This window comes from Gouania willdenowi, chromosome 11 (assembly GCF_900634775.1).
Source record: "Gouania willdenowi chromosome 11, fGouWil2.1, whole genome shotgun sequence".
Taxonomy (NCBI): domain Eukaryota; kingdom Metazoa; phylum Chordata; class Actinopteri; order Blenniiformes; family Gobiesocidae; genus Gouania; species Gouania willdenowi.
The window spans coordinates 27050543-27078339 of NC_041054.1; the positions used below are offsets into that span (position 1 = coordinate 27050543).

At 41.9% G+C, this 27797-nt stretch overlaps 1 protein-coding gene across 1 annotated transcript in view; it reads right to left on the minus strand.

Moving 5' to 3' along the window:
• Nucleotides 1-6108: 6108 nt before the first annotated feature.
• LOC114472062 (ubiquitin-conjugating enzyme E2 E2-like) overlaps nucleotides 6109-27797 on the minus strand; it is a 90719-nt gene continuing 69030 nt past the window's right edge. Inside the window, exons 4-6 of the mRNA XM_028461136.1 lie at nucleotides 23302-23434; nucleotides 14459-14606; nucleotides 6109-6858 (exon numbers count right to left, since the gene is read on the minus strand). Of these exons, the coding sequence (XP_028316937.1) occupies nucleotides 6761-6858; nucleotides 14459-14606; nucleotides 23302-23434 (379 nt within the window). The 3' untranslated portion in view covers nucleotides 6109-6760. The remainder of the gene's footprint in view (nucleotides 6859-14458; nucleotides 14607-23301; nucleotides 23435-27797) is intronic.

Genomic DNA, 27797 nt, shown 5'->3' on the forward strand with positions numbered 1-27797 from the left:
CAGTAGACCATAGTAAAATACTAGTTAGGTATTTTTTCGCATTTCAAAACATAGATTTCTCAGAAACTCTGGGTATCAGCTTTAAAGGTTATTGCTGACTTGCCACTAGGGGGAAATTTTAAAAATGCCTTGATTATGGGTGTTAGGGTCCAAGCAGTGAGGCAAGGAGACAAAAGCTTTAAATTTCAAAAAAGGTGCTTTATTGGCCACAGACAAACACAGGACAATAAAAGAGGTCAACTTAATGTAACATTTTTAAGATAGAATGTGCAAAAAGAACTAACACAAACCAACTGACCTCCTCAAATGAGACAGGAGTCAACTTAAATACAGCTTGGACCATACCAAATATAAATAAGCAGAAACACAGGGGATAAACAACCCAAACTAAGGGACAAACACAGCCCCCTTAACCCCAGTCCCCCTCTGCAATGGTCTGGTCCACTTAAGGCTGCCTCCAGCTCTCTCCAGGCCAGCCCTTCGCTACCTCTCTGTTCTTCTTAAAGGGACAGAAAATTATGTCAGTGTCAGTCATCAAATGATTTAGGATTTGTTACCTCTGTGTGGCCCGGCCATCACACACCCCCCCTCTTCAGGACTCTCACTACCCCAGCGAGAGAGATAATCTTCTGTTACATTATCCTTTCCTGGGATGTGTTGAATGGAGAAGCAAAAAGGCTGTAGGGCAAGATACCACCGTGTGATTCTCCCATTAGTATCTTTCATCCTTTTGAGCCATTGTAAGGCTTTGTGGTCCGTCTCCAGGGTAAACTCATGGCCTAGAAGGTAATATCGGAAAGAATCAAGGGCCCACTTGATGGCGAGAGCTTCTTTTTCCACCGTTGAATATCGAACCTCACGGGGGAACAACTTCCTGCTAATGTAGGCCAGTGGGTGGCGATCATGCTGTGGTCCCTGAAAGAGGACATCTCCGAGTCCTCTTTCAGAAGCATCAGTTTGCACAATTATGAGATCATCAAAATTTGGAGAATATAAAACTGGATTCTTACTCAGTGATTGACGTATGTCCTGAAAGGCTGCCAGTGCTTCCCTTGTCCACTGTATGTGGTTCGGATTCCGAGATCCTGTCAGGTCAGTCAGAGTTGCCGCCCGGGCAGAAAACTGGGGAATGAAGCGACGGTAGAAGCCAGCCATCCCCAGAAAGGAGCGCAGCTGCTTCTTTGACTGGGGCAGGGAACAAGATTCCAAAGCCTTTATTTTGTTTACCTGCGGCCACAGCACTCCACCCCCAATGACATGTCCTAGGTAATCAGTTTGGGAAGCTGCAAAGACACACTTGGCTGGATTTACAGTAAGGCCAGATGCTTGCAAACACTCCAGAACAGCTTGCAAGTGGTCCATATGCTCCTCCCAACTTGAACTGTAAATGACAATGTCATCCAAATATGCTGCTGCAAAACTTGATCCATACCTGATCCATAAGTCTCTGAAAGGTTGCTGGTGCACCATGTAATCCAAAGGGCATCACCGTGAACTGGAACAGTCCCCATGGCGTTCGGAAGGCGGTCAATTTCCTGGACCGCTCAGTGCGGGGAACCTGCCAATATCCTTTAGAGAGATCTAGAGTTGTCAGATATTTGGCCTTCCCAAGCTGTTCAAGCAGGTCATCAATTCTCGGTGTAGGATAGGAATCAAAGAGTGATATAGAATTAAGGTACCTAAAGTCTACGCAAAACCTTATGCTTCCATCCTTCTTTGGAACCAGGACCACAGGTTTACACTACTCGCTTTTCGAAACTTCAATGATCCCCAGGGACAGCATTAGGTCAACCCTCCTTCTTTAACGAGATCCGCAGGCGCTCAGGAATCCTGTATCTGAGTCTTTTAACAGTAGCACAATCTTGGAGTACAATATCATGCTCAACAATATCGGTTCTTCCTGGGTTTTGCTGAAAAACATCCATTTTACAAAGTGTGCTCACCTGACCTCTATGTTCTTGTGAGAGGTATGTTAAATCAAAGTCCTGACCAGAAGCTGCAGATGGCAGGTATTGCTCTTCGACCTCCTCCTCTTCTTCCACTCCTCTAATTAGCATCACACTCTTTCCAGGTCTCTTTCAGTAAATTTATATGCAGCACTTTATCTGAGTGGCGCTGTCCTGGACCTTCAACCTGATATGTTGTCAGACTGAGCTTCTTGATCACCTTAACTGGCCCCTGCCATTTAGCCAGCAGCTTATTGTTTTCACTCGGCAGAAGCACAAGAACTTGTTGTCCAGGGCTGAACGATCTCTCACGAGCTGACTGGTCATACTCGGACTTCTGCTGCTGCTAGGGCTTCTTCATTTGTGCTTGAGCCAGTTCGCTCATCCTTTCCAGGCGCTCCCTCATCTGCACAACATATGAGACCACATTAACAGGTTCCCCCCTCCCCTCCTGTTCCTCCCAGATCTCTCTGAGCAATGAGAGTGGTCCACGTACCTCATGCCCATACAGAAGTTCAAATGGAGAGAGACCTGTGGAGGCCTGGGGTACCTCCCTGTAGGCAAACAGGAGGTATGGCAGCCATTGGTCCCAGTCTGTGCCCGTGTTGTTGACAAATTTCCGGAGCATCTGCTTTAAAGTCTGATTAAAGCGCTCTGTCAGCCCATCAGTCTGAGGATGATATGGTGTAGTCCTCAGACGTCTGATGCCAAGAAGCTGATACACCTGTTTTAGCAGAGTGGACATATAGTTAGTGCCTTGATCTGTCAATATTTCTCGTGGAAACCCAACTCGTGAAAAAAACTGTACCAGGCAGAAAGCAACAGTTTTCGCCTTGATATTTTTCAATGGAAAGACCTCTGGGTACTTGGTAGCATAGTCACTCAAAACTAGCATGTAGTGATATCCAGATTTACTCCTTTCAACAGGCCCAACAATGTCCATTCCTATACGTTCAAATGGAGTTCCAATAATTGGCATGTTTTGGAGTGGAGCTCTGGAGGGCATTCTTGGTGATGTAATTTGGCACTGAGGGCAACTGTGGCAGAACTGTGCTACATCCTTGTGGAGTCCAGGCCAATAGAAATAGTGAAGAATGCGTGCTGCTGTTTTGTGCTTACCAAGATGACCACCCGGAAGTGTTTAAGTGGTGGCCATGATGAAGAGCGTCCGAGTTCTCTTTAAGCTCAGGAAAAGAGGCTCAATGCTTCCTTTTTTTATTTTACCTCATTTAGCTAAGGAAACACCGATGCATCCTTTACCAAAGGAGACGAGATAATGCTGACCCACAATTCCTTGCGGCGACAACATTTAAAGGGACACGCACACCCGAACGCTTACTTACGGAAACTCACAATGACCGACAAGTAACGGAGGTCATGTAAGTTACCAATGCAATAATTTGCCTTGAACAACTTTAAATAACATGACTTATTATCAAATTATAACTGATATAAAACAGACACTCTGTGGTTCAAGAAAAAGGGATCAGAGACATTTTTAGCCACATTATGTTTTATTCAAAATAATTCATATTTGTGAGTGGAAGATGAGTGTGAGCAACCATTCTCAATGTGACGTTCTTTAGGTTTGATTTTTGTTCCTTGTAGCCTGGTAGCCTCTTTTCCTTTGATTTACATTCAAAACTTGTAATTTTGAGATTGTATCAGTAAAAAGTGTTATAAATGTGCTTTTAGTCCATTTTTGGAAATTTGTAATTTTTTCACCACAACAGACGTCACTAACCTTCACTGTCATCCGATTATTACGTCACCTAGTGGAAGTGCGTTTGATTGTCAAAACAAACCTGATGGCCTTTTCCTTACTCCTCTCCTAACACCTTTCCTTAACCCCGTGACGTCAACTCTTCGAAGGGACATAGGCGGAGCCAACAGTACCTGGGTTTCCATTACAGATTTTCGCAAAATAAAAGCAATATTTCTAAATGTCAACAAAGTATAATTGCGCTTCTGACCGTTGCTTTGGCTGGAGCCTCGTAACTCCTGTGAAATCTCATCCCGCGAGACTTCATTGTAATTTATTTATTCATTTTTTCGCTGTAATAATAATAATAATGCATTGGATTTTATACAGCACTTTATCATAGACACTCAAAGCGCTTTACAAAATTAAGTCATTATTCTTTCACTGTATACACACTTAGTGGTGGTAAGCTACTATTGTACCCACACCTGCCCTGGGGCAGACTGACAGAAGTGAGGCTGCCATAATGCACCATCGGCCCCTCTGATCACCACCGACACTCACTCACACACTACTGTACATTCATACTTGGCAATGTGGGTGAAGTGTCTTGCCCAAGGACACAACCAGACCCAGACCTGCTTAGCTTCTGAGGACGGACAATGACAGGCTGGTATGGCCACATAGGCCACTGTAGAGATATATTATTATTATTATTAGATTATAATACGCATTCCTTTGTAAAAAAAGGTCTTACGTTGGCTTTTAAAGGTGTCAACAGTCAGTAGTACGCAGAAAGACCGGAAGCTCGTTCCAAAGCCTGGGAGCAACAGCCTGGAAGGATTGGACTCCTCTGGTCCAAAAACAAGTGCGAGGAACTATCAGCAGATTGTGATCCACAGACCTAAGAGCCCGAGCAGGGGTGTAAGACTGAATCAGATCACTGATGTAAGAAGGAGCCTGACCCTGCAAGGCTCTAAAGGCGAGAACCAGAGTTTTAAAATGTATCCTAAAATACACTGGCAGCCAATGGAGTTATTTTAGAATAGGGGATAGTGAGTCCTCCTATTTTTCCGGGTCAGAATTCTCGCTGCAGAGTTTTGCACTAATTGCAGTCGAGACAGCTTCTTCTTGTTCAGACAAGAAAATAAACTATTACAATAAATGTGAAGACACAAAAGCATGAATGATGAGCTCCAAATCATTCTGTGACACTATTTTCCTGAGTTTAGATGTTTCCCTTAGTTGGAAGAAGCAGTTCCTCATCTGCTACTTACAGTGCTGCACTAATGACATGTCTTTGTCAAAGATAACTCCCAAGTTTCTCAGGCTTGATTTAGCAGACTGGCCTAAGTCACCCAAGTACTGTTTAATCCCTGCAATTGAGTCACCAGGGTAATAATCAGTGTTTCTGTTTTGTCTGCATTTAGCTGCAGAAAGTTATCGCTTAACCAGTTTCATTTCCACTAAACAAAGGAGTAGGGAGTTTAGCTTCTGCATCTCAGACGGTTTAAAGGAGCAGTAAAGCTGGATATCATCAGGAAATAGGTGGTAAGAAACATCACTGAACATTTGGATGATCTTTACCAAGGGGATCAAATACAACAAAAATAAGACAGGACCCAAAACAGAGCCTTGAGGGACTCCACACAACAAATCCGCTGACTCTGACCTTTTTTTGGTTAACTGTCACACTAAAGCTACGTCCATATAAATAAGAGGAAAACCACTGTAGAACTGACCCTGACAGTCCTACTTGATTCCTCAATGTTCTCAGCAGGACCTGGTGGTCAATGGTGTCAAAGGCCGAGGACAGATCCAAGAGAACTAGAACAGTGCAATTTATAGAATCAGCAGACATCCCGATACTTTCAGTAAGGCCGTTTCTGTAGAGTGTTTTTTACAGAAACCGGACTGAAACGTCTCATGGATGATACTTTGATCAAGGAAAATTGTCAGCTGATCACAGACCATCTTCTCAAGGATCTTAGACAGAAACGGGAGTTTAAAAATAGGCCTGAAACTATTGAGGTCCGTAAGGTCTAAACCTGCTTTTTTTTTTAGTAATGGCTTTACTATTGCGTGTTTTAAAGCATTTGGAAACACACCAGTAGACAGAGGTTAACCATTTTAGTAACCTTAGGGCCAATTACCTCAAACCTTTTTGGAAAGAGCCTACAAGCAAGGACATCAGATGAACGAGAGGAGGGCTTCATCTTGGCCACCAGTGCCGAAATATCGGAAAAATGTGACAGTCCTAAATGAGGACAACATGCTGGAGACAGGCTCAAAGACAGCAGGGGAACCACACGGAAGGGGCGGAATTTTATCTTTAATCATCTTATTTTTTTTGGTAAAAAAATCTCACAAAGGCATTGCTGTCACTTTAATCTAGTGTTTTAGTTGTGCACGCACGCATGCACACACACACGTATAAATAACAGCTGGAGCCGGGCGGGGTCACATAACAGCCAGTGTTTAATTGTGATGAGTATGTATTTCTCACAAGGCATCATATGTACAGCAACCTAACCACTACCGTCTTACATGACCACAAGGATGGGCTCACGCTCATGCCATGACTCTGCCTGCTGGGGACGAGAAAATCACAGTGACGACAAGTCCACAGCATGAACACAGATCCCACTGCCATGCACTGATATCACCATAATACCCAGGAGCTGAAACCAGGGACAGAGAGGAGGAAAAACCAGGAGCGCTCGCTCTGCATCGACATTGTTACATTACATGGAAAACACTTCTAAACAATCCGGCCAGGGCATAAACATAAACAATACAGTGACAATAAAAAACAACAACAACATCGACAGCAACAAAAACAGTTAAAGCTTTTCATGACCATATCAACATTCAGTGTATTGGAAAATACAATTCCAATAGACTCTTGGTATAAAAAAGAAGCTTTCAAGTCAGCATGGAACAGATAACAGTTCATATCTCAGGGGGTCAAAGGGCCAGGGTGCAGAGGGGGAAGGGTGTGCTTCCATAGGTAGGGAGGTGTTGGAGGCTTGTGTGTGTGTGTGTGTGTGTGTGTGTGTGTGTGTGTGTGTGTGTGCGCATGTGTGTGTGGGGCCAGGGGGCGTCTCAGAGTCTATGTGGCGTAGCGTTTGGTCCACTGCTTGGCTATCCTGTCGTGCTCAGCTCTGTTGGTCAGGTACTGTGTGGCGATGCTTCCAACCAGAGGATCAGCTGCAACACAAGCACAAAGCAGCGGGGTGAGCACACGCGCACATGTAGACACACACACACGCACTAAAAACAGAAGCAGGTGGCACCGCTTTTCACTTCAGAGCAGCGACACCGTTAGCCGACGATTATTCCAGCTTCTTTCTTCTCTCTCTTCCTGATGCTGATTCTCTTTCAAACGAAGTAACCACACACATCTATCAAAGTTCCCAGTATGTTTTATGAAAATAAAATGCAATCAACTTCCAGCTAAAATGCATTGAGGAGTGAGGTTGCTTAATAAGGTCTGATGTGGTTCACTGACCCCTATGCACATCTTAGCGCAATTAAATGTTTTTTTTGTTAATAAATATGATTTTTAAAAATCGATTTGAACATTTTTTGGATCAATGCGACAAACGTGCGGTGAAATATTGCAATATATCACTGAATATTTGTTTTTTCTTACGCCCGTCACACGTTCTCACTAATGTATGAGCATATGTAGAGGTCAGAGTTAGGGTCAATTACATTTTTCATAAATAATTACCTTTACAATTACCCATGTTCAATTAGAATTAAGTTATAATTACAGTGACCAGCATTTTTTCCAATTACAACTAAAATGACAATATTTTTTTATCCTCAGAAAGTAAATTACAACTATGTTCTCAATTACTAAAGTTAAATTACAATTAATCACAATTACTGAGCCTGAAATATAAAAACAAATAAAAGTTAACCTTCCTCTTGTGTTAGCTTTCTGTTTGCATCTCGGGTCCTAAATCAGCTGTAAAATAGACTAAAAACAAATATCTATCATCTAATGACTCGCTTTCCTATTAAAGCTGCTCAACTTATTTCATATTCCAATTTCTTGTTAAACTATACAAAATGTTTAACACTTGCAACCCCTACTTTAAATGTTTACCATTTTAAAGCTGCTAGGGATGATCCCTATCTTTTTAACACAGATGAAGACAGTGTTGGCCTCAGATCAATAAATCAAAGAAATTTCATCTGCATTCACAAACAAATGTTGAAGGTTGAAATTGTCGCTCAAAACTGTTTTTGATGGATTCAATAACAATTGGTTCATTGTCAAAAGGTCATGTAACTTGAACTTTTGGAAAAAGTTTAGTGCATTACATTGTGGGATTTGGAATTTCGTAGAACAATGCAAAGACGATTTATGATACGTGGTTAAAATGCAAAGTTACATTAGATTTATTTTGTTTCTTCACCAGACAAGGAAGACAGAGATTTGCTTGACACCACTTTAGTTTCAAACTTTAGTTTCCTCCCAACCTGTCACTGATACCTGTGCTCCATCAGTCTCTTCACAATGCAATTCCATTAAAGCGACATTGATGAAGTGATAATGGAGGCTGTTTGTAAAACAGTCAAGGGACTATGGTTGAGAACGGGGAAGAGTTTGCTACTTTTATTCATGCATATAAAACCAATAGTCACCACAGCAGCAACAACGCCCAGCATTTCTTTCTCAGCCTGACACACGTCTTCATGCTCAAGGTCAAAACTACTAAATGCAGCAGAGCACTCGTAGTATGTAGCAGTTCTTAAAGCAACACTCACTTTCCCACAGTCACATGAACAGGAGAAGCAGGTAGAGTAGGACACATACACAGTAGATACACATTCCATAATAACCTCCTCTCAACGCCATGCACACTCCGTCTATCCCAAGATTAACCACTGAAAAAACTATAAGTCAACAAAACGGAGCTCCATCATTCCTCAAGTTTGATGTCAAACATGTAGCGGATGACGTACAGCATTGTAGACGCCTTAATCGGTGTCCTAGTGAGAAATACACAGCTGTAAATCAGCTGGGCTTGTAAAAGACGCATTGCTTTATTTATACAGCGTGCACATCTGGTCCGTCAGCATCCATCCCGCCCTCTGCTATCGATCACACCCGTCGTCCGTCCTCAGAGAGCTGATGAAGTCTCGCCTTGAGGCTGTTCCTCCTGCTGACGGAGCACAAACACGCCTCTGCGGGGGTTGTGACGATGACGGCTTCTACAGGCTACGCCACATATTTCTGGATGAATGGATCCTCACATGTACCAGGAAGTCTGAGTTGCCACGGGCACCAATCTGAAGGGAGCTGCTTTATTTTATAGCCATGAATAAGTATTGGCTGTTCTAATGCTGTCACGAGTCATTCTGTTTGTGACTAAAAGCTGCAGATCAGAAAAACTGTCGACAAGGCTTCCAAGAACAGCGAGGCAGCCACTCACACTTTCTTTTAGAGCTGCAACTAACAATTGACTTTTTTGTTTTGAAGCACATATTTAAGACTGAATTTTCAGAGTACCTGCTTAAATCCTTCCACCTGTTGTACTGTTACAGCATGTTTTAGAAAGGAATTAAAACAATGACATAAAACCTGTATGTGTTGTGTAGTTGTTATATTTAACACAAAATATAATCGTGAATAAATTAAACATCACAAACTTAAAGCTTACGTTGTCTTGAACAAAGTAATAGTAGTAAATAAGAAGCTTTAAAAAGCTGGAGCTAACCTGCAGGTTGTGGAGGTAATGAGATTTAAACCAATCAAAGAGTTCTGTTACTAAAATCAAGTCCATAAAATAAAATAACATCTTGTCTGAAAGAATCCTTAGAAGTTAAAAAATGTCTAATTAATGTCATCATTATCACATCGTTGATAATAAATTAAAGAGGTTTACTGTACAGAATAAACACTAGTATCAGCAGAAAACAATATTTCAAAGCAGGCACGTCACTAACTCACTGATGAGTGCAGTGATAAACATGCTTTCAGACGTTCACAGAGAGCTAATGAAACATTAGCTAACAAACATTAGCATGTGATTAGAAATTAAAAATTGGGGAAATATCAGCGGTAGTGACGTCACTCAAACCGGGTGGTTCTGTTTACTGCAAGACCTGTGCACATGCATCTGTCTTCTTTCAGTCTCCAAGCCATCACCTTCTTCTTCTTCTGTATTTTTGGCAGTGGGATGTCTGTCCAAGCCGTCAAGAACGTGCATTGGCGTCATTTGACTTCACGTCTGCAAAACTGCGCGGGAAATTTGGCCCCGTAACAGCAGAACAAAAAGCATCACAGAGCCTGTTCAAAGCAATAAGGAGAAAAGTGTGTGGGCTCATTGTCTTTGGTTTTGAGCAGCAGGAATGTTGGCTGATCAACTGTCATTCCATCCTCTTCCTGTTCAAGCAGTGCTGGCCTAACAATTAAAGGAGCGCAGGTTCTGTGGGCCTTTGAGCAGGGCGCTTAAACTGTAATTGACCCCACCCCATTTTCTGGCATGGAATATGGGCTCTCCTATTTACCCAGTATAATATGGACCCCCTCTATAGAATGTGGAACCACCCCCAATATTTGAATTGAAATCATCATAATTTAAAAACATAACTAAAGTTACACAGCTACTCACTAATTGTGGAATGTTGTTAAAACTACACAATTCATTAAAAAATGGCAGATTGTCAGACATATTTCATGGCTGTCATAGTTCCCAAATATCACTGAAAACTCCAATCAAAGGTGTTGTTCTCCACACTGGAATAATCAATTTCCTGCCAAAAAACATTTCATTTCAAATACAATATGAGAAAAGTATGATACAATATATTAATTCCTTGTCAAGTGCATTTTATTTCATCGGGGGTCCATATTCATAGGCATAGGATAAAGACCCCTGTATAAATTGTGTATTGTATTATCTGTACCTTGTATTTAATGTGTATTATAGTGTTGGAGTCCATATAAAAAGTGCAATGGAAGGGGTCCAAATTCTGTGGGGAATATGAACAGAAAGGACGTCCAAAAACTGATCTGCCTCTCATCAAAGGTTGTGTACAGCTTTATCACTCATTCCTCTCTTAAATCACCTCTCATTGGTTTTTAACTGGGCCTGTTTTTATCAGCTGAACTGGCACTATTGCAGGACCAGTAGGGTTAGATTTACTGGTCCATAAAAGAACGGTTGAACTCCTCTAATCTTTGTTGGCTTCTGCTCGTGAGCTGAGCTGAGCAGAGCAGTAATGGCTCTAATTGGTCCTAAAAATGTGGTCTCAGTGAAAGCTTTACAGGGGCGTGATGGTTAAATATTGATTAGTTTGTATTGGAAGGAGCTGAAGTGCCCATGCTGACAGTTAACAACACTATGTATGAAGATGCTGCATCTGTGGAGATCAGTTCTTCTCTTTCCTTGGAATACTTTGAAAAGATACCGACCACTACAGACTGGAAACCACGTCATTTCAACAAATGGCCCACGCACTTCCGTCTCAAAAAATTCTGAAATTTTCACTAATTATTCCATGATTATTCAATAGGCACACTGTAAATTTTTAGTTTGATCTGATGACTACTTTTTGAGATATGGCCAATTTAATGAGGGGGGTATGTGTCAATTTTTGGTGCGTCGTTATTTTTCTTCCGCAGGTCCGTCCAACGCATAGTGAGAGCTGCTGAAAAGGTAGTCGGTTCCACTCTCCCTTCCCTCCAGGACATTTACATTCACCCACAAAGCCCTCTGTATTGTGGGTGACCCCACCCACCCACTACACAACCTTTTCAGTCTGCTGAAATCTGGGAGGAGGCTGCAGAGTCTCTGGGCCAGGACCAGCAGACTGAGGGACAGCTTCATCTCAACCCCACCCCCACCCCCGCACACAATAAACTTGGAATAATTTCAACTCACATTTACACCAGGCACTTTATGCAGCATCAGACTGCTCTGCAATACTGTAATATATCATAAATTATTCAATAAAGTAACCAAACCAATATGTTATTAATAATAATAACATAATAACATAATTTATATCAAATCACCAAATCCAACAGTAATCATATTACAAAAGAAATAAATATGTATAAAAATAACTACAATATTAGTTTGTTCAGCTAATTCAATCTGATCTAACACAAAAGCTTATTCAGTAAAAAAATAAATAAAGACTTTAAACAAAACTTAAATGAGCAGCATAAATCCCACAAGACACTCAACATTTTGCTGTGCACAAACAAAGCAGCTTTAAAAACATAAAACCTACAATATTAGCTCTCATAACACTTGTGGAATAAAAGGTGGATGGCTAAAAGAACACAATGAATTATTAATGCCAGGTGACAAGACAATTGTGCAGCTACTCATAATCAGTGCTGTCTTCACTTTCAAGGATGCAGGATTTGAAAAAAAATTCATTTTAATGCTAATGGTTGATGAAGCGCTCTAAACCAGAGAGAATGAGCCCACACATATTTCTACCTATTGCCTTGAAAAGATTGTGTGATACATTTTGTGCTTTTACTACGGGTATGAACAGCAGTACAGTTACACTGGTGATGACGTGAAATGACGCTGGTGTGCGTTCACAACGGATTGGAGAGTTGTCCCAATAACCCGGAAATATAAAAGAATGAGAAAAAGACGGCTTGGAGACAAGCACAGTGGACTAAACTGTTTGGTTCCACAGAGGCATGTGCACAGGTCTTGCAGTAAACAGTCAATGAACGGAGAGTAAATAAATAACTGTGTCACAGTTAGAGAACGGATCAGGCCGCATTTTCTCATCCGAGTCCCCTGGCTGGGGAATGGAGAGGCACCATAACAGGGTGGTGGGTAACTTCACACATTTGGGCCTGTCGGGTGGGGTCCTTCTGGCTTGGGGTCCGGTCCCACCTGGCTCTGGGCCCGCCGGCGGGCGCCAGCGGCTCTGGCCGTCTGCTGGGCGTGGGCCTTGGCTCCTCTGCTGGGGTCTCGGGCGGGGGGCTCTCTGGGCCCTCCCCTCGGGGGTTGGGTGCTTGGGTGTGGGTGGGGGGGGGCGGGATGCTGGCGGGGGGCCTTGGGGTTGGGGTCGGTGGTGTGATGCGCTGGGTGCTCGGCTGCTTGGGGCTTCCTCGGATGTGTGTGTGTGGGGCGGTGGCTGCCTCTCGGCCTGGGATCTTGGGGGCGTCTGGGGGGTTGCTCGGCCATGGGGGGGTGGCCTGGGGCTCCCTGGCCCCCACTCTTTCTGCTGGCCTGGCTGCATCTGCGGGCCCGGGGCAGTTCCTGGGTTTGCGGTAATGGTTTTTGCACATATACTGGTATACAATGCACTGGCACGCCTTGGGATGTGGGATAAAACTCATACTGGGCTTAACTTTAGACACGTTAATCCCAAATACCTTTAGGTACTACCATTCACTCATTCCCCCTGTCCACAGCCACCACCATTATAGCTAAGCTTCACACTTGTCACTCTACTGGCTTGATTACACAACATAATAAGCACAATATATTCTACAACTTCACATCTCACCCTCACTGTATAACAATCTATTGTTCCCCACCCTTTTTATTTCCTATCTTGAGTCTCTCCTCCCTGCTCCCTTTCCCCTCCCCCTCCCCTTAGGTGTAACACTGCTCTCCCTTTTTCTATCCTCCCTATAATAAAAGATTTCTTACCCTTCCTTAGGGAGGGCTGGTGATGGTCACAATTAAGCCATAAATTAAATCAATTTATTTTATTGCAATAACAAAACATGCATTGCTGTCTCATAATGATTGCACTTCTTGTAGTGTTGACCTTTGACAGCATGTGCAGACAAGGGAAAAAAAAATATATATATAAAGATACAATAGTGTTTGTGTATGTTCTTTATTTTATCTATCCTTCGAGAAGGAAGCTGATCCATTAACTGGTACCAACCCAAGCAAGAGGAAACGGACAGTGTGCAAGAACCTCCGTGACTTTACAGTCAAGGAAACATTTGGGCCACAAGGTGAAATACAGTGTTATTAATGCGTTGCAAGGTGAGATGGATGCACGTTTTGGAAAATTCCTGATGACGAAGATGAATGATGATGATGATGTGTGTGTGTGTGTGTGTGTGGCTGTCCGATGGAAGGACAGCAAAATTGTCACTCTGCTGTAAACAGACATGGGGTGAAGCCAAAGTCCTCAGCCATCAGGTACTGCAGGTTAGATCAACAGTAGCAGTAGTTTTATACATACAAAGGTATGATGAGGCTACAAAGGGGTGAAACAAAAAGAGCTTTGATGAAAGAATAAAGGTTGAAGACAGGAATGTTTGGACAGGACTTGTGGAAACTAAAGACAACTCTAATACATAATAATATCATGACTTGCTGTCATTGATAAAATAATGAATTCTGCTGACCTACCAGAAAATCTTCCAGAAAGTCAGAAATTCGATCCAATCCAGGTGCTGTAATGTGACCTTAAACAGGCAGTTCGTGCGTAAAAGTTAAATCTATTTTGAGAAAACGAGTTGATCAAAATTCCTCCACATTGATGTGAAAATCTCGTCATCATTTATTGCAAAACACTTGATTTGCTGCAAAGGGGGACACCGCCCGTTATTAGGTTCAGGGGGCACTTACTTTTTCAAATGGGTTTGGATTTTTTCTTTCCCTCAATAAATAAAATAATAATTTAGAAACTTCATTTTATATTTCCTTGGGTTGTTTTTGTGAGATATTAGTTTGATAATCCAAGACATTTAAGTCTGATAAATAAACAAAAGGAAAACCTGTAAATAAGAAGAGGACAAATATTTTTTCACTGCACTGTATTTGTGTGTGCGCGTTGCAGCTCTCACCAGGGTTGCAGTCAGTGAGCAGGGAGCAGATGGACAGCAGGACCTTGGAGATGGTGAGGGCGGGGCTCCAGTTGTCCTTCAGGATGTCCAGACAGATGACACCCTGACTGTTGATGTTACAGTGGTAGATCCTGGTACGGAACGTCACCTGAACAACACAACAACAGCACAGACAGTCATGCCTCGTCTCCACACCGGAGTCAATGCATTTAAAAGGTACCTGTAGTGGAAATGTATATAACAAAAATGTGTTTAATGTATTACCAATAAACAAAACATGTGCACCTTTTTATTTAAAAAAACAATAACAAAAAACAAACATTAAAATGACTTTTTAGAACAATTTTATACCTTGGGGCATAAATTATGAAGAGCTGACATATTGGTCAGTATATGACTCCTTTCGTTGATCAGCCTGGCCTGTCGCTTTAAAGAAATGGTGCATTGTGGGAGGTAGAAGCGCAACAGGTCTGTTTACATTGTGGGAAGTGTAGAATAAATATCAGCTTTCTCAGCAACTACTAATTGTGTGCCTCCCTGCACCCACTTAGCATGCAGAATTAGCTTAACGGACAGAGCCGTTGTTACAAACAGAAACGAGCCATGGCTGAGTAGAAACTTGAACTCAGTAATTTACCAGGCCTCCCAACCACGTTTCGGAAATAACCTGGCGGAAGGTAATATGAGGCAACAGAGTTCAGATGGTCTACAGCATGTTGGAAGTGCAAAAATATGGCTAGTGATCTGTACATTAACAGGATGATGCTCCACTACCTCTGAGGATCAGCAGCTGATGGTGCCCTAACCAACAGGTAAGTTCTCCTGACAGAGTTAATCATTTAGCCACAAGAAAATAAGAAGGAACAATCTGGTAGGGATGCGGTTAGTGCCCTGGTAGCCTCCTATAGCATCCCCTGTCAGCAGAAACGTAGTAGTGCTCTGAACAAGTACGCTTCCAAGCTGCATTCAAGGACTTTCTGTGAGGAAATTCTGTCTTGCCTTGGGCCCATTAGCTTAGCTCGCAAATTCTGTTAATAGCAGCTCGGCTTTAAGTGCTCCTCACATACCACCCAATTTGGTCTGAATGGAAACATCCCATTCCAATATTATAGAGCCAACGTCTGGATAACTCTGACTTAGTGTCGTTATTTGGCTTAGAGACGCAAAAGAAATGTTTCTGCTGGGTTTTTGTCTTGTTGTTATAGCAACCATTGGCTTTTACCCTCTGCCATTGTTCAGAAACTGGACCAATGGAACACTGTTGCCTCGTAACAGCTAACAGGAATCAACTAACGTGCATCATATCCTGACCAAAATGGCAACTCTCCATATCCTCAAAGGTATAAAATCGTTATAAAAAGTCCTTTTAATGTTTTTTTTTTTTTTAAATAAAAAGGTGCACATATTCTGTTTATTAGTAATATATTAAACACATTTTTTGTTGTATAAATTTTCACTACAGGTACCCTCTAAAGACGATTTAAAGACAAACTTAACTCACTCAGTGCCATTGACGAGATAACTCATCATTTGCATTTTTTCACGGGGATTACTAGAAAACACCTTGGCAGAGGTCCCTCATCAATATCTAAGCTGTGGGGTGTTGTAGTGACCAACTGTGTCCTGAAAGTGGCAGCAGTACAATTTTAAATGAGAGATTAGCCACTGATGCTACCATTAGTTGGGGAGGAGAAGCAGGAACGAGTGAGATTATGGCGCTCCAGAGTGATATTGTGACGTATCCAGCAGCTCACAGCTCCACATACTAACACAGAACATGTGTGGACCTGAGTGGATTATTGATAATGTTGAGATAGTGAGATAAAACCATCAACAAACATGGCTAAACGGGTCATCGCTGCGTGTCGGGAGGTGGGGGGGCGGGGCTGGGGGTACAAAATACCCCCAGCCTGTGAGCCAGATAGCAAAATAATAGGTGACACGTAGGAGGTCGGAGCGCACCTTTGGATGAGAGATCATCCATGCTCAGCAGAGCTCAGAAGAAGAGGAGGAAAGGCGTTTATGAGACAGAAAATGGTGCTACGTACAGAGTTGACGTTCACAGCAGCGCACACTCAACCAGAGCATGTGTGTAACTCATGGATAGTGTGGCGATGGTGAGATAAAACAATAAAAAAAACAGGGAATGCAGTGACACTCTGCATGTCCGGGAGGAAGAGGAAGTTGCGTGTGTGCAGACTGATGGGAGAGAAACTTGGAGGAACGCCAAAATACAGTAAGAAATCCATTCAACTCTGACCCAGATAGATAAATAATAATAATTTTGCCATCAAAAGCCCAGTCTCAGTGTTTTTTTTTGTTTTATATAAGGAAACAATGTTCAGATGTTAGAGTTGTCACTAAAGCAAAAAAAATAGCTTTAAGGTCACTGACAGGGGTTTTTTTTAGAATAAGGCTTTTTTCTCAGCTTTTCGCTCTGAAACTGAAGATTGTGTAAAACTTGCTCTATTCAACGGCTGATTACAAAAGAACGAAACGAGCCAGAAACAAATAATTTGTTATTGTTGAAAGTAGAGGCTTCAATCTTTCAGAATCAGATTTCAGATAGTCATAGTAGAAAATATTCTGTAGGTCTTTAAAAATCAGTCAAAAATGCTCAAAAAACGGCTGGCACTGAGGGGGGCAGAAAATCTGAAAATGGCTGGCACTGAATGAATTAAAGCAACTGATGCTTCTCAATCCTTTAAATTGTAAAATCATATACTTTTAATATGTTTAAAGGTGAAGTATTATGAAAAATTCACTTCATAATGGTTTTGCTACAGTCATATACATTCTTTTAGCCTCATTCAGAGGGTCAGAGTTGAAAAAGTTCTGTTTCCTCCCTCCCTGGTTATTCCACATTTTGTAAAAAGTCAGCTCCAAACGGACGAGTTTGATTTTTATCGCGTTATGACGTCATAACGCGAAAACTCCTCCCCCTGACAATCCTGGCTCCTCCTACCCTATAAGAATGTGAGCTCAGTTAATGTCTTTACGTTCAGTATGTAACTAATCCAGTATATAGATAAAGTGCTTGCAATCAGTTCCACTTTTAGTAGCCGTTATACCACCTTGTATCACATTTATGGGATGATCTGATGGGTTTACAACCCAATGCGAAGCTGAAGCAGCATGTGTGTTCACGCCCACTCATGCATATGCATAAAGGCCCAAAAACTGACCTGCTTTTAGGAGCGCTCTGAAAATGACTTTTCAGATGGCTACAACTCCAGAAAACAGGCGAGTTTGGAAAAATAACCCTCAAATACTATGTTGTTGAGGTTCTTAGAACAAATGGAGATGGGTGAAAACTTGTATAATACAGGACCTTTAAGTTAAAGCTGATATTCTAAGTTTCTGAGAGGACTTCTCAATGTCCCACCCTCATCAGCTTCACTCCCTCCCCCTTCCTCTGCCATCTACCAGAAGCCACGCCTCTACTTTTCTGCACTCGCATTGCAGAACATAACAAGGTTGCATGGGGTTGCATTGCTATAGGTTTATGGGTCAGGTAAGAGCCAAAATCATATTTAACTGTTTGCTGTTGTGACACGCGGCCTTGTTTCCGTGCACAGTACTGCATTCACTTTGATTGACAGTCTCAAAAACAGGAAGCCAAAGCCTATTGGCTGGGCGCACTCTGCGATCGTTTCCATTTGTATAGGGGTCTATAGGACGGAGGGACTTATGTATATGAATGACCACCGGCAATAGACCATAGTAAAAGACTAGTTAGGTATTTTTTTGCATTTCAAAAGAATCATGAATGAACATCGATTTCTCGAAAAATCTGGATATCAGTTTTAACATCATTCTTAAGTCTGTAATCCAAGTCTGTTTGTAGTCATAATAACACTACAATACCACAGCAAGGCTGGCTTTTAAAAATAACTTTCTTCTACATTTTGACGGTTATTACTGTCATAAAAGCGCCCTTTATCCCATGCAGTATTTGAGAAAAGTAGGAGCTAACTATGTTTGCTTTTAACTGCTGTTATTGCACGATTATTTTAAATTCTCTAGAGGATTCCAACTAAACAAGCAAACCATATCGCTTCAAATTATTGCCGTTATAAAACCAAGTTAACACAGCTTCATTAAAATTGTAGCCACGTTCTATTAAGAAGTCACATTATTGAAGAAATGAATTACCCACAGAGGAAGAGCCAAGGAAGACAAATATTGAAGCATTGAAAGTTAAGTATCACTTTGTGTGGCTTCTGTGTAGTGTGGGATGAGATATCACTTTTCAACAGTTATACTTCAAATGAGGTCATAATTCTTACAAAGGCAGGATTATATATATATATAATGTTTTTTTATTTTTTTTAATGTAAAAATGACGAGTGAGAGGTTTGTAGTTTGTTCGTGTTTCACAATGGTTATTCCATTAAAAAGTTCCTACAAGCCTGGGGAGGGGGGAGGGAATAGGGTACTATATAATATAAAAAATACTGTACTGTTTATAATTACTATGAAACTGATGATAGAGTTTAAAAAAAAAAAACTCCTACAACAGAAATGGCTTCTTGTGGTAGGACGTTTGCACGGCTTGTAAAAGTGTGTGACGTTTGATTAAATTTAAGCAGGCTTCAAAATAACATGACATGCAAATGGTACCATAAATCAGTAAAAATGCCGCATCTGTTGAAGCTTTTAACAGACAACGTTAACTTAATCTGAAACAGGGAACCACAGCGCGGCCTTTTAGCACAGCAGCAGCCTGCTGTAAAACACTGCTGACACTTCACTTGAGTGTGTGCAGTGTGAAGGTGAAGCTGCTGACAGACGCATCAACATCACTAAAGGGCTGCATCGAGACTCCACACCAGGCCGACCCCCCCACGGAGGAAGACCCACCCCCACAGGGAACCGGAGCAGAGCGCTCCAAGGGTGCTTTCACACCAAACGCGACTTCAGCAACTCTGGTGACTAGATTACATTTATAATCAATGTAAATGACGCAATGTCAAGCAACCTTCCTTCTAGCGATGCGATTCGTTTTCCACAGTAACTGGAGTAGAGACTTCTCTAGGCAGAGAAGCAGAAATCTGAAGAAGAGTCTCTTAACAATGGGTCAAAGAGAGCGATTAAGAGTGAAACATCTTTCTTCTCTGTATGTTCTTTCACAGCATTCAACAATAAAGCAGTAACAAGTTGGCATGTAACAAGTTAGCATTCAAAACCCAAAAGAATGAGCCCACACACATATCTCCCTATTGCCTTGAATAGACTGTATGATGCATTTTGTACTGCAATTCGGCGTCCGGATTTCCCGCCCAGGTGTCCAGACGTGAATGCGCGTACTCGACCGGAAGAAGACAATTAACTGAGAAATATTTTTTCCCAGCAAAAGGTTGAAATTACTGCCTACTGTTTTTTTGTTTTGATCTCCATTGTAAATATTGTATTAATGACATTGTCGGAAAAATTTGGTGCATTGCATTGTGGGATGTGGAGTCCCGTAGACGGATGCATTGAAGTGTTTTATTTACTTAATTCTTACTGTATTTTCTTGTATTTGCCCCCAAAACTCTGCCAAAGTGACTTCCCACCACATTGCCGGTGTTTTTACTGAAAGTTGCGGCAAAACGGCAGCAGACGTTTATTTTGGGGGTTACATGGAAAAATAAATATCTGGCCTAAACTGAATTTCTGGCGGAGTGAGGTAATATCACAGGAAATAATGTTGTTAAGCCAATCACTGTCCTCCTTATCTCCAGCAGCTTTAACCAGTAAATAGGACAAAATCTCTCAATTACAACACCTACAATGCTATTTAGTTTTCTCCCACAACTGTTTCTAATCATGAAACTGAAACTTAAGCCCGACTCAAACTGAGAGAAGTGGTAATCGTGTGCACGCACACACACACGCACACGCACACACACACGCACACACACACATCAGCCCACAGCTTGACTGGAGGCGAACCAAATGGCGTTGAATGCTAACAGCATGCATAGCAAGAGGAGCCAATAATACGTAAGTCACCTCCAAGAAAACACTTCTTTCCACATAGTCAACAAACCACAAACCAACTCTGACTGATCCCATAGACAAACAGTCAAACAGTCACTCATATTGGCCTTTGTTCAATAAAGCTTCTATTGTGCTCACTTTAATATGAGTGACTGTGACACCAGTCTTTAGTCACACAAACACACACTGTTGTGATCAAACATGCACTGAATGAAGATTTGTCTTAGGCAGAATAATAGTAATAATAATGATAATAACTCATACATTCACTGTATATAGCACTTTTCAATAATTCAGAGATGCTTTGACAATGAAACATAGATGGTACATGAGGAGTGAGGATTAGAGGGTGTTCCAAGTCGCTGTCACACACAATCACACACACTCACACGTCAATCATCTCTTGTAGTCGGTTGGTTTGAAGCTCATCGTTTGCTGATTAAATGAAGGATTGTGCTTCCCTATTTAGCAGAACGCCTGAACATGCAACAACTGAAGAGAACAGGCAGCTATTTCTAAAAGGTTCTTTAGCACTTGTGAACAACTTATATATATATATACACTAATAAGCTGAATGTCCCGTGGATTAGTGGTTAGCACATCCGCCTCACAGCAAGAAGGTCCTGGGTTCAAGCCCTGGGGTGGACACCTGGGTCCTTTCTGTGTGGAGTTTGCATGTTCTCCGGCTTCCTCCCACAATCCAAAAACATGACTGTAAGGTTGATTGGAGTCTCTAAATTGCCCATAGGAGTGACTGAGAGAGTGAGTGGTTGTCTGTCTATGTCGCCCTGCGATGGACTGGCGCCCTGTCCATGGTGTACCCCCGCCCAGCGCCCAATGAGAGCCAGGAATTGGCACCGGCAGACCCCCGCGACCCTGATAAACGGGAATTAGCAGGTTTGAAGATGGATGGATGGAAGCTGAATGTCACAGACTTTTTATCTTTTTGACATTTTCATCTTTTGACCCTATTTTGTGCAGCCTCCAAAACAAATCTCGCTAAAATGTCGTGCGGTTATTTAAAGGTCCCATATTATGCTTTTTTTCACCCATCTCCATTTGTTCTGAGTACCCCAAAAACATAGTATCTGAGGTTTATTTTCCCAAACTCGCCTGTTTCCCAGAGTTTTAGCCTCTGAAAAGCAATTCTAAAAATTAGCTGATTTGCGGCCTACTCATGCATATTCATGAGTTGGTGTGTCTGTAGACACTATCCACACACTCTTGTTATTGTTTTCAGCCAAAAACTGCACATTACAGTAAAACACATGGTTATTTAAGCGGCTATTGTGATTGTGAGTCAGAAAAACACTGCTCTATACAACACGCCAGCAGTATATATCTGCAGAGCCAGAGCAACAGCAGCAGCAGAAGCAGAGGAGTGCAAACACTTCAAACGCTTATCGAAGCAGCTAAGTCGCTTTTTTGTCATCATCTCCTCTAGTGATTACAGGAATAGTCCATTCAAGGTGATAGTCCACTGTTTTGTCCAACCGCTGCGTCACATTGTGTCACAAAAACCCTTATCACTGCTCAGAGGAGGTTTTGGTTACGTCACGACAGTAGCTGAATCTGAACAGTCTGTAGGAGCGCCATTTTACCAGTGGGTGAGCTGCAGAGATCATGCAGGAATCACTTGTTTTCCTCATTGTGGGAGTTGGCAGGCTCAAGAAGGACCAGAGGGGTATTTCATCGCACCCAGCTCAGGGTTAATGCTGCATTTGATTTCCCTTGGAACTCAGGTAAATCCGATAGAACGAATCAGAAAAGTGCAATAAAACGGCCCTTGAGCTCGGTACTTCGACTTGGGAACTCGGGCAGGATCCAAACACCCCGAGTCGGTCGGAATGACGTTTTACTTAAATGGCTGTGCCTACTGTTAGACGTAAACAGTCGCTTTCTTTTATGTGCAATCTAATTGGCTGTGTAGTGGTATTTCCATCCCCCCTCTGCGTAATGATACCGTATAGTTCAATGCACTCATTACAGTCTATGGTTCAATGAAGCGTGCAGGATTTCAACCGCTGATACGTTCAAGTCTTACTTAAAGTGTATGACGTTTCTCTCTCTCTCCCTTACCCTCAAGGAGCTAATATATATTTACCCAGCAGGCATTTTTGCTCCTTGAAAAATGTAAAAAACATCAGTTTACTGTGGCCAGCCATGTTTTCCGAGCACACTGAATGAAATGCATTTATCTCGGAGGTTGAAATTGACAACCCGGATCTTTCCAGTGCAATCGAATGCAGCATTAGTCCAGGTTTAACCTGAGAGTCCGTCTTCGTTAAGCCGGGTTCTAACTGGAGCGGCAGTTTCATCAAAGAGAAAACACCTTCGTTACCATAGTAACACAGTCTGTAGGTCAAACCTACTCCCGACCAGGTTTAAGCAGCAGGCTTGGCTTAAGCTGCAGACGCACTTTCATGAAACCATGTCATCATTTTGAAAGTCATTTACTGATGCTTTAAAACACTCAATAAAGATCTGCAAAAGGAAAAAGGACTACAAAAGACTACTGTTCTACTTTTTTTTATTACCGTTTTAATACGGTATTTTAAAAGGAAATTAAACAGAATATCATGGTAAATGTTTAAATATGATTTCTCATTTAAAGAGAGATTGTTTTGAAAACAATGCCGGGTGAATGCGGTACTTTTTGGAAACAAAAACGGAAACAGGCAAAAGGTTGTCATGTAAACGAGGCCCAAAAAGCTTTTCCTTTGTTTCAACACACAAGGATGTCCTCGGACATGAGATTAGTGTCAATCCTCAGAGCTTTTAACGAGCCTTTGTTATTGGGCGGCAGGGTGAGAAGCTGATCAGCAGCTGGGACAACGGTGCTATTGTTCATCGCTCACCTTGGGTGGTTTGAAGGGGTAGTCAGGAGTAAAGGCGATGTCCAGGAAGAACACACCCCCCTCGTACACGGAGCCTGGGGGGCCCAGGATGGTGGACCTCCACTCATAGATGTTGTCTCCTTTAGGCCCAGCACTGCGGGAAGACATGAACAGAGGCTTTTAAGAAAACAAATACACAAACATCTATAGTAACTCATTCCACAACACTTCAGCAGTTTGTTTATCAGTCGATTTGCTCGAGTGTACAAAGACAAAGCTGCTACTGCGTCACACTCATTGAAGGACGTTCCCTGTGTGTGCGTGTGTGTGTGTGTGTGTGTGTGTGTGTGTGTGTGTGTGTGTGTGTGTGTGTGTGTGTGTGTGTGTGTGTGTGTGTGTGTGTGTGTGTGTGTGTGTGTGTGTGTGTGTGTGTGTGAGAGACCATAGCGGTGTGTACGCTCAGAGAGAAGTGTAGCCAGTGTGTTGTGAATGACTGATGTGTCGCACACACACACAGTAATGTGTGCCAGCAACAACCTCGCTGTTTGCTCACTGTTCATCAACATGTCTCAACAGCTGGGAGCTCCATTTTTGGCTTGATTGTTGGTACACACATACGCACACACATATGCACACAAACAGACGCGCACACACAGACACACATCTGTGAAAACAGAGGCACTAATCCAATCCCATTTTCTGCTGGAATTAGGCCAGATGCCTTTGTCGGCTTTATTGTATTGCATGGGCTGTCATCATTTACACACACAGACACACACACGGCGAAGACAATGGAAGGTGAGATCAGCCCTGCTGCTGCTCATGTGAAACAGTGCTGTGTGCACTGCTGTCTGTTGTGACCCATTTCAACTCTATGTGTGTTTGGACAGAGAGGAATCATGTGAGCCGGGGCCGGCGTGGGATAAAAATAGTGTCTGTGAGGGGGTGATGGAGTAGCGGGGCCATCAGGGGACAAACAGGCCGATGCAATGCTGCGTCTGACAGGAGGCGGCGGCACGTTGATACTGAAGGAATTCTATGAACATGGGTTTCCTTTGGAGCTCGTAGCAAAGCACATTCAGGTTGAATCAAAGCGATGAATGTTGTCGTTACTTGTATTTCAACATTGTTCTGGAGTTCCTTGTAATGGATTTTCACTACTTTTTCACTACATTTCTACTACATTACTCTTTTGCCGATTCAACCACATTTTGCAAATAATAATAAACTTCCTGGATAACACTGGATATTATTCAGATCAATAAATAAATAAATGTGGTTATCACAGATTCATAGAACAATGGACCATCATTTTGCTGACTTTATGAATGGGCCCCAAAAAAGGGGAGAGCTCCCCTTTATCCCCCTTATAGATGGCCCTGTCTCTACATGACTGTTCATGTCAGTGTTCAACCAGCTTTAGATACAGTGGGGGTCCCCGGTCTCTGGCATCTTTATTTTGGGGGTCGTGGACTGAAAAGTTTGAGAACCACTGGTTTTAAACAAATAAGTCACTGAGAACAAGTTCTCACTTGCAATGACGACATGGGAGCAGTTAGCGTTAAAGCTGCAGTATGTAGGTTTTTTTGGCTTAATTTGGTCATGAATCCATAATAACCTTTCAGCATATTGTAACTCAAATACAGAGTGCTCCATGAGCTGTTTTGGGGCATTACTATTGGCTGCTCGACTAAAGTTGATGTGCGTTCATGTCTCCATCCAAGTATTTTGCATTATTAAGTTGTATTGTACTTTATAGCGTTGGCCAACTCACTCCTAAAAGAGTTTGATAATCTCAAAAGGATTTTCATGCAGTCAGAGTTGTAAATGGTACCATCTATTTACAACTACTGGCTACATTTTTACTGCTTTCTTAAATAGGCTCTACAAGACTACTAGGTTAATTTGAAAAGTGAATCTGATAAATATGAATCCCTGATGGCGAACTCATTATTCAAAGCCTACTACGAGGTAAACCTCTCCAAGCAGCCTGGAGCTTGGTTTAAATTATGTTGGCTGACCTCTGACATGTTGAAATATTTAGAGCTCCACCATCACGTCTCCTTCTCCTGCTCCAGCTGCTGGATGCAGCTCAGCAAACACAGCAGAACAGATTTGGGATCTAGTGGAGAGCAATCTTCATTTCACCTTCCTGTCAAAATGATGGAGGACGCAGAGCTCCAAGAATCACCTCAGGCTGACCTCCTATTTGTTCACAGTGAGGGACTGTTCTGATCAATAGCAGGGAAGCAGTCCTTTAGAATGTGAGAGGCTCTTCAAAACAAACCAACACCCAAAGGGGAGATGAGTGGCGTCCGTAATAATGGCTAAATGGCAATAATGGAGTCACATTCCACCCTGAGAGACAATTATAATGACTGTAATGGAAGAAGAGCCCCACTGGTGATCACCACTCAGACCAAGACCAGCCATTTTCTGCTTACTTTGGACTCTGGGACCTAAATCCATCTATTAGTTCATCTATTTATCCAGTTTACAAAAGTAGAATTCAAACCAGTATCAACATTGTACAGTCCACTCCGCTTTATAAAAGATAACTGCAATGCATCCTAACTTTAGATTTTGTTCAAATCAAAAACACACCTTGAATCGCAGAGACTTTTATTTTTCAACAACCTAGTACCGTATTTTTCGGACTATAAGGCGCACGTAAAATCCTTTAGTTTTCTCAAAAATCGACAGTGTGCCTTATAATCAGGTGCGCCTTATGCACGAAATTAACTACTGTGCTTCAACATACTGAACTGAAAAAGTGAGTGTATTGTTCTGTATTTTCTGTGTTAAACCTGAAGAATGTTGAGAGTTATTGTTAATGAGTTGAATAAAGTTTGACTTATCTGACTTTTATTTCGCTTAATGCATCTTAATAATAATAATAATAATAATAATAATGACAAACCGGTGCGCCTTATAGTCCGGTGCGCCTTATGTATGAGAATAGACCCAGTCAGACCCATTCATTGACAGTGCGCCTTATAATCCGGTGCGCCTTATAGTCCGAAAAATACGGTATATCAAACATTACCATACAACCACAACGAACATTACCAGTATAGGCCTAGGGACGAAAATAACAATTTACGTTCTGAAACGGATAAACCATACCTGTTTTTTTTCCTCTCTCTTTATTTAAAATCAGGCTCCACCATGACACAGAAATGCCTCACATGCATATTTTGAGACAATATCACACAATTACATGCTATTTTTCTGGTGACTGAATGTCTAGAAAGTTTGAACAAAAACCGTTCAAAAAAAAAATATATATATATATATATTTATCCTTGAACAAATTGAACGGGCACACTGTGTAACACTAAAACCCAGTAAACTAAACTGAAGGTTACTGAGGATTCAGACGATTCAGTCTGTGGAGCAGAATAGAAAAGTCAGGGCTTCCCAGCTTTGCTCCGGCACAGAACTGCAGAATGTGACTAATGTTTAAACTGAGTGGGTGTTTGTGAGATGATGGTAATCATAATCCATGGTGACAGCCTGTACGCACTTCACCCAGAAAGCGCAGAACGCTGCGTAAGTTAACCTCCATTTGTCAGATTTCCAGTTTCAAAGCTGCATTTAGAGAATATGGCTCTGTGCTGTTTTTCAGCCAATCCTGCTGCGCACACACACACGCACACACACACACACACACACACACACACACACACACACGCACGCAGACGCGGTGCAGCCACAGTCTTATAGCTCTGCAGCAGCAGCTGGCGACTCTCCGTCTCACTCAAGGGCACCTCCACAATGAACCGAGTCACTTTTCCATCCTCAGTGGGGGCTTCAGCAATTACTGAGAGGAGTTGACCTTTTATTTTTCTGAACCTCCAACCAAACCTTGAATCGACTCTTCACTTTGCAAACCCTCCTCTGTATGGTTGGGGGCGGAGTTTGTCCAAAATCCAAAAGTGAGCCTCATTTTCTCCATTTTTATCTGTGAAATATGAGTTCAACAGAAAAAACAGGACCTGACAGCGACCATAAATTACTTTTTTTTTTTATAATTGATCATCTTATGGGTAACAGTCTTTGCATCATGTAATCTCAACTGGCAAATTAAATATACATATAAACACATATTACTGGTATATTAATACATATAAACCAGAAAATATGGAAATGGGACATTTTACTGCTGCAAAAACACACATAAGAAACAGGCGGTCCAGGGGTGATTGTAAACTTGTACTTGTAATAAAGCCTTTAAAGAAAGTTCTTGGCCAAAACCGAAAATGAGAAAATCAAGGCCGAAAACACTGAAATAAATGATTATGCAAGTTGTAAGTCTTATTGCATTTTTGACTCTGAATGTCTACTAACCTCACTAAAATAAAGACATTGCAATTGTATGACTTAATGTAATGAAAAGTGGCCCTGAAATTGCAACAATGCTGGAAGAGAATCAAATGAAATATGTTCTCTCATTATAACACAAAATATGATTCACTAAAATATGAAATAACCAGTTGCGTCGTAAATCCTTTGGT